The 12,522-nt window shown below is 47.1% G+C and overlaps 1 protein-coding gene across 1 annotated transcript; it reads right to left on the reverse strand.

The window, feature by feature from the left end:
• Positions 1–609: 609 nt before the first annotated feature.
• LOC135804625 (luc7-like protein 3) lies at positions 610–10,285 on the reverse strand. The gene is made up of 9 exons (XM_065318539.1): positions 10,041–10,285; positions 8,523–8,589; positions 6,675–6,714; positions 6,009–6,153; positions 5,578–5,658; positions 5,145–5,240; positions 4,560–4,727; positions 2,082–2,452; positions 610–1,620 (listed from the first exon to the last, which is right to left on the reverse strand). Exons 1-9 carry the CDS (start codon positions 10,140–10,142, stop codon positions 1,377–1,379), a joined length of 1,314 nt encoding a protein of 437 aa, XP_065174611.1. The 5' UTR covers positions 10,143–10,285; the 3' UTR covers positions 610–1,376.
• Positions 10,286–12,522: the final 2,237 nt, after the last annotated feature.

Genomic DNA, 12,522 nt, shown 5'->3' on the forward strand with positions numbered 1-12,522 from the left:
TGATAAGGCTGCTCACCAGTCATTTGATTTACATTATTTAGTGCTTGTGTCACACATGCGTGTGTGTGTGAAATCTGTGGGTGCACATACAGTGCATTTGCAGATTTGCGTGCTTCTCTTACGACGGGCGTATACATGGTACATGGTGTGTGTGTGTGCGTGTGTATGTGTATGTGCGTGCAGCGCTCCACCACCACGGCCTGCTCCGATCCTGATCTCGGTGGACGTCCGCTTCATCGACCAGGAGACCTGAAACGACATGCCAAATTCTGCGCTCGTGTTCTCACATGAACTTTCTGACGTTCGCTATCATTGCGTACACAATGGGGAAGATCCAGGTCAAGGTGTGTGTGAGTGTGTGTGTGCGCGCGCATGTGTGTGTGTGTGTGTGTGTGTGTGTGTGTGTGTGTGTGTGTGTGTGTGTACCTCTGACGTGACTGTTCTACCCATGTCCTGGACGCTGGCTGCCCACACATGTACATGCCATTCAGACACTTCCAGCATAGATTCACACTACACACCAGAACTTCGGGAGCAGCTTCAGCAGTGCCGCTTCAAACCATCGGTCGTCTGGTAATGGGGCAACCATCGGTCGTCTGGTAATGGGGGGGGGGGGGGCAAGAACAATTACAATAGCCAATACGGTAATCCGTCTGACATGACTACATGTTGAAGGACACTGAAAAAAGTAAGTAAAGCAAGGGTAAAAACCAGTAGAAATAATGATTTACAACACGCCCCCATGGACCTGGTAGGTGCTGGCAGCGTAGTACAGCAATAGTATGACAATGGCTGTGTATATCGGTGACTGTTAGTCGAGTGGGAAAGTCAAATGCATGCATAGGGAGTCTTAGAGACTCACGTACGGAGCAGAACAAATGACATACTACATGATATTTACAATCCAAACAAACAAACAGACAGACAGACAGACAGACAGACAGACAGACACACACACACACACACATGAGCAATGCCCAGGGCGTACGACTCCTGCTGTGAGTGACCCAGTGAGACCAGCACTGGGAAGCAGTCGGAGCAATCAGTTTTGCACAACACACACACACACACACACACACACACACACACACACACACACACACACACACACACACACACACACACACACACACATACATACACACACACACACACACACACACACACACACACACACACACACATACACATACAAACCCACTGCACGCACGCACGCACACACTCGCATTCAAAATCACACCGAGACAACAGCTGAGAGGAAGCAATGAAAAGGATATGCTCCACTCCGTGCACTGCATGGAATCAACACGATATATTGATCCAATTGAGCTGCTGCTGGCAGCTAGTTAGGTGGTGTGTCATGTGGTGGATTCACCCTAAACGTCCGGCGTTCCTGCTACATTTGCAATATCAGTAGATTCAGGCTCTGCAGCACTCTTTTCTTCTTGCTGCTCTCCGTCCTGCTGGTCTGTTGCCCTGTCACTGTTAGCCTGCGAACGCTTGCTCTCAGACTCGCGATGGCGACTCTCGGAATGTTCGGGCTGCCGCTCTTCAGAGTCCCGCTGTCGTTCTCTGCTGGGCGAGCGGTGACTTTGATGGCGGTCAAGTCTTTCCCGAGACCTTCAGGCAGGCACACAGACAACAGGCAAATAGATATGATACAAAAAATGGTTCTAATTGCTTGCGAGCTCTAATGCAGCCATTGGAACATGTCCTAATATCGGCCAAACCCACTCATACCCACTCTCTCACTGGTCTCTGTACTGTAGTGCAACCATGTTCAATTCCATGACATGGATCATTATCTTCACGGGAATACAACGGATGTGAGTAAGTGAATCCTGAATCCTGGGAGTTTCAGTGCATTTTCCTTACAACTATGGCTGTGACACGGTCATAACAATGCACACAAATAGATGTGCAGCAGATAAGAGACACTAAGGATACCTTAACGAGTTTCTTGTAAGGATACCTTAACGAGTTTCTTGTAATTATACCCTTCCAGAAGTAAACTGGGAAACACGCTGTACTACGAAGTTGACCCAGCCACGAGGATGCATACGGTCCACACAATATCTTACCTGGATCTCCGATCAGAGCGGTCACGATCTCGACGATCGTACCTACTGCCACTGTCTCGTCTTCTATCCGAGTAGTCGCCGCCATAGCGGCCTCTATCACTGCTGTCGCGGCCTCTGTCCCGATCACTGTTATGATCGCGGTCCCGGCCTCTGTAGCGGTCACTGTCCCTTCGAGAATCCCGGTCACTATCCCGGCGAGAATCCCGGTCGTAGTCCCGGCGAGAATCGCGATCGTAGTCCCGACGTGAGTCCCGGCGAGAATCGCGATCGTAGTCCCGACGAGAATCGCGATCATTATAGCTGTCACGTCGCCGATCGCTTCCCCCTCGGGATGACGATGATGACGATGAGCCACTAGGCTTCAGCATTTTCTAAAGCAAGATAAAGGACATGGGCAACCTAGGGTGAGGAAGAGCTGCATTGGTACTCTAGAAAATACTGACTGCGTGTAATGTGTGCATTCATATTGGCAACTTAGTGCATTGAAACAGAACAAAATTAACCCATGTTAACCTGCCCAGTCCCCACGGAAAATCGCAGAAAAAAGGATTTCATGGTAGAAAGTACGCAGAAAAAGCAGAGAAGAAGTGAATATACCGTGAAACAGGAAGGCGTTTCCTTTTCTTCTTCAGCCGCTTCATGCACTGGCGCGCCTTTTGATAGAACACGTGGCATGGCAGTGGCCAGTCTTTACAGGGTTCACCACGATCACTCACAGTCCATTGCATGGGGTTTAGCACCAAAAAGCAAGGCTGGCACTTGGTTTTTTAGAGCATCACAGTCCATTGCATGGGGTTTAGCACCAAAAAGCAAGGTTGGCACTTGGTTTTGTAGAGCATCCCGGGCAGGCGACAACGAACAAGGCTCCTGGGAATTTACTACATTCTCTGCAACTACGTCATATCGTACGCAAAGCTCAACATCTGGAGGATTCGGCGCCACCGCAAAGCTGCGATTTTCGGTGGGAACAGGCGATGCGTTCGGGCAGTAAAACACAGGCATCTGATAGCAACTCATCACAACCCAGAAAACAAAGAGAGACAAAAGTAGACTAGTACAATCATGCTCTATCAGCATATAAAGAAATTTGTTGTCATGCAACCCTTCCCGTTAGAGTAAAGTAGCCTGGGAAAGAAAGGTTTGAGGCTTGACTTAAAGATACGACACAGGCAGATAGACACAAAATAGTCAACGGTGCAAGTGACTCAAAACGCCACAGGCTTGCACCGTGCCACAATGTGTCTGTTCTCCCTTTCTTTCTCAACTGGATGATTTCTCTCAGTTTTCGTTGAAGCTGCCACAAGGGCAACTGTGTTTCAAAAGAGAGTGTGAATACCTGAGGAAAGTGGTGGAGGGTATATCTTGCAAATACGTCGGCAGCCGAGATAGGTTTCCCAGATCAGATTCTAACAATCAAGGCATCAAAACCACGAGGCAACGCTAAAAACCTTGGGAATGGCAAAGACAGCAACAAACACCATGCTTGCATAACTCTCTTCATCAGCATCTGACTACATCAGCACATGGTACATCACACAATCATGCTGCTTGCACTCCAAGTGAGAGCAGCGGCCAAACACCAGCTGACAAAGCCTACAATGCAGTAATTCAGAATGAATTGTTAGGTATACTTGTGTGACACAGCTATGTCATTTGATGGAGAGAGAGAGAGAGAGGAGAGAGAGAGAGAGAGAGAGAGAGAGAGAGAGAGAGAGAGAGAGAGAGAGAGAGAGAGAGAGAGAGAGAGAGAGAGACAGAGACAGAGAGAGACAGAGAGAGACAGAGAGAGAGAGAGAGAGAGAGAGAGAGAGAGAGAGACAGAGACAGAGAGAGAGAGAGAGAGAGAGAGACAGAGACAGAGACAGAGAGAGAGAGAGAGAGAGAGAGAGAGAGAGAGAGAGAGAGAGAGAGAGAGAGAGGAGAGAGAGAGAGAGAGAGAGAGAGAGAGAGAGAGAGAGAGAGAGAGAGAGAGAGAGAGAGAGAGAGAGAGAGAGAGAGAGAGAGAGAGAGAAGGAGAGAGAGAGAGAGAGAGAGAGAGAGGAGACAGAGAGAGAGAGACAGAGAGAGAGAGAGAGAGAGAGAGAGAGAGAGAGAGAAGAGAGAGAGAGAGAGAGAGAGAGAGAGAGAGAGAGAGAGAGAGATAGACAGAGAGAGAGAGAGAGACAGAGAGAGAGAGAGAGAGAGAGAGAGAGAGAGAGAGAGAGAGAGAGAGAGAGAGAGAGAGAGAGAGAGAGAGAAGAGAGAGAGAGAGAGAGAGAGAGAGAGAGAGAGAGAGGGGAGAAAGAGGAGCAGAGACAGAGGAAGCAGCCAGCCAGAAAGAGAGACAGAGACAGACAGATAAACACACACAAGCACACAAATACACACACACACGAATTGAAATAAAAGATGGCATGTAGCATATGTATGTGAGCAACAAGTACCAAAGGAAACACCCGGTTACAGGCTCAGAGGAGCGACAGCACACTTGCTTCTCACCTTGAGGTCATCAATCTTGGCACGGACCTTTGTGAATCCAAGGTGCTGCTTGCCGGAGAGATGGGCATCAAGGCGAATTTGAGTGTCATTGATAACGAGAAAAGCTCCGCATGTGTCACACACTTCCATGCGCTTCTCATAGTCATCGAGATCAGCGCGGTGGTTGCTCTGAGACGGGAGAATACACACGTGCAGTATCACCAGAGACTAACTTCACAGAAGAAGGCAACTATTCATTTCAAAAGTACAGTCAACTTCGCTTATAACGACACTCAGCGGGGCATCAGAAAAGTGTCCTTATTCGCAAAGTGTCGTTATACCCGAAGTCTCATTATATGTATTACAGTTGGATGGGACTTTGATCTGGGCATGGAAATTCTGTCGTTATTCGCGAATAGTCGTTATATCCGCAGTCGTTATTAGTGAAGTTGACTGTACACCAGATTTCGTTACGGTAACCACAGACGTGGTAGCAGCAACAGCAGCAGCAGCCTCAATGAGGGCAGGACAGGCAGTGTAAACGTAGGCACTAGATCGCAACCGCACAGACAATCGGACTAGGGCCAGACTATTATAGCAACTCACAAACTGCTTCTTTTCCTTCTCGCGCTTCAGTTGATCGATCTTCCTCATGACATTTTGTGCTTCGTCGACTTCCCCTTGCTGACCAAGAGATTCGACCTACGCAGCACACATACACACACACACACACATGTATTGATACAGAGGCAGATGTACTAAGCTATCATACACATGGGCATTGGAAGGTATTTTAGGGTGGCAACGTTGGCCATCCAAAGCACAATTTACGGGGGGGGGGGGGGGTGCACTTAATGTTTTTTGAAATTTTGAGGCCAAATCAGTGCATTTTATTGATTCACAGGGTACCTGGGACAGCGAGCGGTACGGTCAATACCGTAGTGACCGTAGCATGTCCAGCACCCCTGATATAGATGGCACATAGGACAGGGCACACAGTGCTCCTGTAATGACTCGACATTGCTCGGCGGCACCTTACCTCTGACAGCAGCTTCTCAATCGTATCCTCAATCCGTGCTATGTCCTGGTTACCAGCAGCATCATTGCCCTCATCGATCACCTGACCAATGGCCACAAATAGACCATCAGCACACACACACGCACACACACACACACACACGCATACGTTTATTCATTAGCTTGAGAGAAAGGTGCAAACGGGAAAAGTTTGAAGAAAAAATTGACTGTCACCACCAGGACTCGAATCAGGGACCCTCGCTTATGGCCAGTGATGCTCTACCACTAAGCTACGGTGTGGTCGTCATCCAAGCAGCGACCGCTCAACATTGTCTTCAGACTTCGAAACTCACACTTCCTGGGAACACGTTTATTAGGATACCCACACATTTGCTAAAATCCTTGAAGTGAATCAAGAACAAGTGCTCACGGTCTAAAGTAGAATGCACGTACCACTTTCTCACGGTACGCTGTGTTGTTAGCTAGGCGCTGGCGACCTCGCTTGATCTTACGATCCATGTCCTCCACGATACGTTCCAGATAGGAAAGGAAGGCATTCTCGTAGCCACATTTCTGAAACCTTGCGCTCTGTTCATATCTGTGGGCGAACACACATGTTACACAGGGTGAACTCATTCTCCAACAGCACACTCTACAAGGAACTCTGGGAAGCAGTGAGCGCCGACCAGGCTAATGATAAACCACAGATTGGGCTGTACCACAACCGGTTGGCTTCAAACAAAAGTATCTAGCTACAGCTGCTGACTGCTGTGCGTGGCTGGTTGGGTGTGAGAACCACTGAGCTCCACCATAGCTTGATCATGTGACTGGACACATCCTGCTGGTACCTAGCCAGCAATACACTCCAGGAAATGCGCAACGCAGTAACTACAGCTGTGGCCAAAGAAATCCGACTTGTGCGCCGAAAGCAGCGCAAAGGCTCATGCGGCCCCCGGCTGGGTTTTCGGATCGTGCATGGCGCGATTGGAATGGAAACGCGGCACTACTTTTGACTCGTGGGTTGGATTTCTTTGGCCACGACTGGTGCACCAACACTCATAATCATACAAGTAGGTCGCTGCAACAAATAATGCAAAGCCGGCAGTAGTAAGAACGTACTTCTCACGCAGTCTGTCCTCGTGCTTCTTCGGACATTGACCTACATGATGAGCAAGAACCACCAGAATAGCAGGATAAACACACACACACACCATGTACCATGTACACACACACTTGTACTTGTTGCTCACTGCCAAACCTGGTCACGTGGGTCTCCCCGGGAGAGGGGAGAGAGACTCAAAAGGAATCTTGGAAAGATGATTCAATTGGCTATTGAACCGCCCGACGGCCGACACCCCCTGAAATCCCCAAAACTCTGGGTGGACTTTAAAATGATCCCACTTATGGGATCACCACACCTCAGTAAGTGGATGAGGACTAGGTGCACACACACGCACGTACACACACACACACACACACACACACACACACACACACACACACACACACAAAACACATCACCCAAATTCAAGGCACACAATAAACTACATTCCGATCCACAGTACAGTGTAAAACTATTTTTTTAGGAATCTAAGACGCGAAAGGGAGAGAGGGAAAAGAGAGAAAGAAAGAAATAGAGAGAGAGAGAGAGAGAGAGAGAGAGTGAGAAAGAAAGAGAGGAGCAGGGCGTAGAGGCCAAAGACCCTGGATGCCACGACAGAAGAATAAGAAGCTCACACAAGGCAGACTAAATCCCAAAGTTCAGATGCCCCGGGCTATGCAAAACAGCCCAAATCAGTATAATTGTGTACTGGGTTACGTAGATATAAGCAACGCACTGTCCAGCACAGTTTAACATTTTTCTCCTTCTTCTTTTTCCCGACCGGAATACTGCTGCCAGGAGTACATAGCCCCCGGGAGTGAGCAACTCCCGCATACCATGCCCCCCCGGCAGAGTTTCAAAGTTGATGTCGTTTTTATGATGAATGTTTGTCGCACGAGTGATTTACGACGTTTGTACTGGGTGTCAACGCACCACACGTGTTTCCTTGTACACATGTCCTAGTCAATTGTTAGCTGATTGACAGCATGAAACAAGGTGGAGGACACTGTGTTCGCAAACAAGGTGGAGGACACTGTGTTCGAAAACAGTGACCTTACTACAACCTTTCGCGGTTGGCAGAGCCCCGGTCCCTGCGGAAGGTTGTAGTAAGGTCACTGTTTCCGAACACAGTGTCCTCCACCTTGTTTCATGCTGTCAATCTAACAACATGTGTGAACTATAACAAGGTTTATCTAATACTAGTTTTGAACTAGTATTGGGTTATATAATACCATGTACTAGTCTGTACAGGATCGAAGGGGGATTTGCCCACCACATCTCCAAGACACGCCTGATAATACGTGAACAACGCATCAACTTGAAGTTCTGCCATGACAGCAATGACGGTGGCGCGCTGTACACTCTCGGGAGTTATGTACTTGTATGACTAGCATATTCAGCCCTTGACGACCTGGCTGAATTTCACAGCACACAGCTTTGAAACCATAGCATGTCAGCTCTTGGGCCATTAGAACTGAGCAAGAAGGCAGCAAACCACCCTTCTCCAACCTTGCCAGCATCCGAAACTTGAGGTAGCTGTACCTTTTGCACTAGTACATGTACTATGTAAACGTAGTATAGCGATGAGCCATGCTGTCCTGATCTCATACCATATGCCGAGTAACCGAGCTGGACACTCTGCTTTCTGCACTCTTGGCAACAGTAGTAGAACGATGCTGGACACATCCCATTCACACTCATACCATACCACACAGCTCGTCTGCAGTGGCAAGTCAGAACACAATCACACGTGCACATACCTTGAACTACTTTGGTACTTTATCATATTCATAACCTCGTTAATACTAGTAATATAGTACATTTGATAATAGCCACAGTTTTGAGTCAAATACAAATTGACTTACCCAAATCTGATTTGGTATTTGTAAACAAATCATGGGGGCAGAATCCACACAAATAGCTTCGGCACACCTGAAAAGCAGGCAGAGGATACTTAAGTTTTAGAAACACAAGACTCCATCGCTGCCCGACATACTGGTACGGATGGTGATGCAGACACGCCCGGCAGGGTATGTCACAGACAGACAGACACACACACACACACAAACACAGTGCGAATAGTAGAATAGAAACAAATCTGCAAACAAATGCCCGACTGCTGTCTTGCCAGGCAGGCACAGTGGGTTGACCATGATTGAGAAACAAAAGGTGCCAGGATATAAAAGTCCTGCTTGGAAGTGGATTGCCTTTTCCAGCCGTGCTGCGGCCCATGGTCAATTGGAAACTTGTGACTTGGCACAAGGGTTACACGGACAGAGCACATGGGATTTCAGCCTTTGGCCTCTGATTGATGAATCTAAACTCCAATGCCATTTAGGAGCTGCATCTGACGTCACATCATGGAATGGGGCGTCCCATGACTAGATATCGGAAAAGCAAGTCCCTCTCTTCGTTCCCTTCTCTTTTGGATAACACAGGGAACTTTTATCTACTTCGATGCCTCCTTTCTTCCAGGAGCAAAAGAGAGGTGCGCCACAGATGCCATGTGGACAAGTGTGCCGTTTGCCGGTACTTCCCACAGTGTGTTTCAGATGTAGACCAGGGATTAGATGGGGAAAGCCCCGTTGAACACGCGTCTATGCCACATGACATCTGCGATCATTTTTGTGCATGAACAATTAAAAAAAATAGGGAGCTTGTTGTTATCCAACCTCTCGCCAGCTAGCTCCGGGCAAGCAACGACATCTCTACTTTCACCGCTGCTACAGTGCACTTCAAAGCAGATGCTCTTGGATCTGTTGCTACTGCTGCGGACTTCCACACGGAGTGTTTTTTGAACGTACAAACTCCCCCGTATATTTTGCGAAGTTGGACGAAGCGTCCATCATGCGTTGAAAAAGATATTTCAAAAAATCTCAAATCGCACTTGTATTCGCCTGGCAAGTGAAAGGCTCGATGTGCTCCCTCGTGTACTATGCTCTAGATGGCAGTTGGGAGTCAGTCAAGTGTCGGCCAAGTCAGCAGCAAGCTCGAGCTTCACTTTGGATGTTTTCAGCTCAAGCACACACACACACGCACGCGCGCGCACACACATACACACACACACACACACATGCATACGTCGTCTTACAAAACAACATTTACATTGTATTATGCAACAGTAGGTAGTTGGCGGTCATATTCATACGTTCATGCGAGGATGCATATGTACTTTTTTCTTTCTTTTTTTAAATTCACACCCCGAAGGCCGTGCATCCATATGGCCATATGCTAACCATCATTCGTATCATTCGTCAGGAGTTTCCCTACACATTTTAATGCACTGTATATACTTTTATTAGTACATCCTAGAGCCACAGCGGACGTGTTCACCTGCAACACCATCAGATTCACCGCGGTACACTTGCAATAAATCAACTCACACTTTCATCGTCCCAATGTGGACCTTTGGGTTTTTCGTCCGGCAGAAGATCTCGATCTTTTCCCATCAGCTCATCGAGCATGGCAGCCATAACCGATGCCATTGCTGCTCGAAAAGAATTTCTCTCTTCGTTGAGTTTGAGAAACAACAAGAAACTTCACATGCACTTCATGTTGACTATCACCAAGCAGCTTTCATTATTTTTGATGGTCGGGCCAGGACTGCGAGGTTGTTTTCCGGTTTGAGTTGAAGCAAACACTAATTGTCGCAAAAATAATGTACGATGATGACGTATGCACAACGTGCCTGCTAGCTACGAGTACAGTGCTGGCAACTGAAATCCGACCCCCTGGCCCCTACCGTCTCGTACGAATCGCTAACGCGGCTAGCGCACCGCTAGGGGGGGGGGGGGAGGGGGTCGGATTTCAGTTGCCAGCACTGTAGTTGCTACCGCCCCGGCTGTGGTTTCTTTCGTCGTATAAACTCTCTTCCTCCTCCTCCTCGCGCTCTAAGCCGACCATTGTATATTATGGGCGCAAGAAACTAGAACGTAAACGAATATTCTCCAAGCAGCGTGCAGTGCCTATGTAGGCTAGGATTCTAGGAAAGATACAATGCAGCTATCATTATCAGATCAGCATGACTGTACAAGGTACCACCAAGAGGTTACCGTATACTAGAGAGGTTAAGTTTCACGTAAAAGTCTTACGTCCGTGAACTTTTACGTCAAAAAGTGAAAAAACTCACGTAAAATTTGACGTGTTTTACGTGAGTTGACTGTCCCGCACGTAAGTTCATGACGTGAGTTTTTGGAAGTTTCGCTTGGTTATTCCGACCGAATGTGTGTGAGTTTCCGGAATTTTATCGAGTTTTATCGAGTTTGTTGGAAGATTTGATATTTGTGCGAACTAAACCCGAATCCTGCCAGGCAAAATTTCACGTCACGTCGCACGTGTAACTTAACCTCTAAAAATTACACGTAACGTGAGATTTGCACCGCGTTTTGAAAAAGGGCAAAACACGTGTAACTTAACCTCTATTATAAGCGCGGTGCTTATATTTTTTCAACACCCCTCTACCCCGTGCTTATATTGGAGACCGCGCTTATAAGTTATAAGTTATATTGGAGACCGTGCTTATATTTTTTCAACCAATACATCCATACAGAGCAAGAAGGAATACACATGTACATGCTGGATATCATGCATGCAGCATTGAATTCCACCAAGACCGTGCTAATAATAGAGACTGTGCTTATAATGTTTCGAAAGGTACTCATAGTGTGCTAGTATTAGAGACTGTGCTAGTAATGGAGACCTGTGCTTATAATAGAGAATAAACGGTATTATTATTTATTATTAACTGGTTTGAGGGAAAGAGACTTATTATTATTATGATTAAATTTTGAATAGGGTAGTCCCACAGGCCTAGGTTTATGCACTCTTGCCAAGAGTCTTGGTACCACTACTAGTACTAGGTGGAAAGAGGATGGCCACGCAGACTAAGGGTGCGTTCTTAAATCCTCTCGGAAAAGTTGGAGACTCTCCGAAAAGTTCGAGAGCTGTTCTTATATCCTCTCCGAATTTTAGGAGGCTCTCCAAAGCTCTCGAAGCTCTCCAAGCTTCAGAGGTGGTTGAAACTCGGAGATTCCCGCGGTTTCGGATCAGCGCATGCGAACTAGGCTAAAAGCCACGTGTTGATCATGAGTGTACGCATTTCCCTTTTCGCATACGCACAGCGCATACTATTTTCGTGGCACTCAAGATCACGGTCCCTTTGGCGCTCCATTTTGCTTGACATCTGCAAAATATCTCCGAATTCTTCGAGACCCGTTCTTGAAGAATCCCAGTTTCTTCGACTTCTCTTTTCTTCTTCTTCTAGAAGCTGGAGAATTTAAGAACGCACCCTTAGATTAGTAGATAGTATTATTATTTTATTTATTTTACTAGTGTCGTGTGCTTATGGCTACAATGGACATTGGTGTACTAGTAGTTAGGGACCCGGCAAATATGCCGGCACTAAATCGAGCATTTTAGGGTGCAAAAATCACACGAGCATAATCGGTGATTTCGCGGGCATAATCGGTTGTCGCTGACGTTTGTCGAGTGGATAGTGCGGATGAGGAGGAGGCTGAAAGTGAAAGGGATGAGAAAAGCAAGAAGGTGGTTTCTCTGCTGGACAAGCTGAAACCAGCAAAGCATCTGAACTTGCCAGAGCCAGAAAACAGAAAAAGAATAATTTTTTGTTTCCTTTATGTTTGAGAATGCATCTTTTTGTGTTGGATGCGAAGAAAGACCTGGATTTCAAGCGAAAATTGGTGAGAATTTCTGGGAATTATCGGCATGGTTTCAGGCATTATCGGTTTGTTTGAAAGAATTGCGAGAAAGCATGATGGGAGATTTTTCGAGCATATTTGCCCGGTGCCTACTAGTAGTAGTACGAGACTCGTACTACATTTTGTAATTATGTCGATGACTGCGCAT

Source organism: Sycon ciliatum, chromosome 1 (genome assembly GCF_964019385.1).
Source record: "Sycon ciliatum chromosome 1, ocSycCili1.1, whole genome shotgun sequence".
Lineage (NCBI taxonomy): Eukaryota > Metazoa > Porifera > Calcarea > Leucosolenida > Sycettidae > Sycon > Sycon ciliatum.

What these genes read in the sequence shown, in the direction of transcription:
- LOC135804625 (XM_065318539.1), bottom strand. Translation starts at nt 10,142, where the DNA reads ATGGCATCGGTTATGGCTGCCATGCTCGATGAGCTGATGGGAAAAGAT. An exon ending in GAGGACAGACTGCGTGAGAA is followed by an intron (nt 6,154 to 6,674) that starts GTACGTTCTTAC and finishes GTTCGCCCACAG; the next exon opens with ATATGAACAGAGCGCAAGGT. An exon ending in AGAAGGAAAAGAAGCAGTTT is followed by an intron (nt 4,728 to 5,144) that starts GTGAGTTGCTAT and finishes CTCCCGTCTCAG; the next exon opens with AGCAACCACCGCGCTGATCT.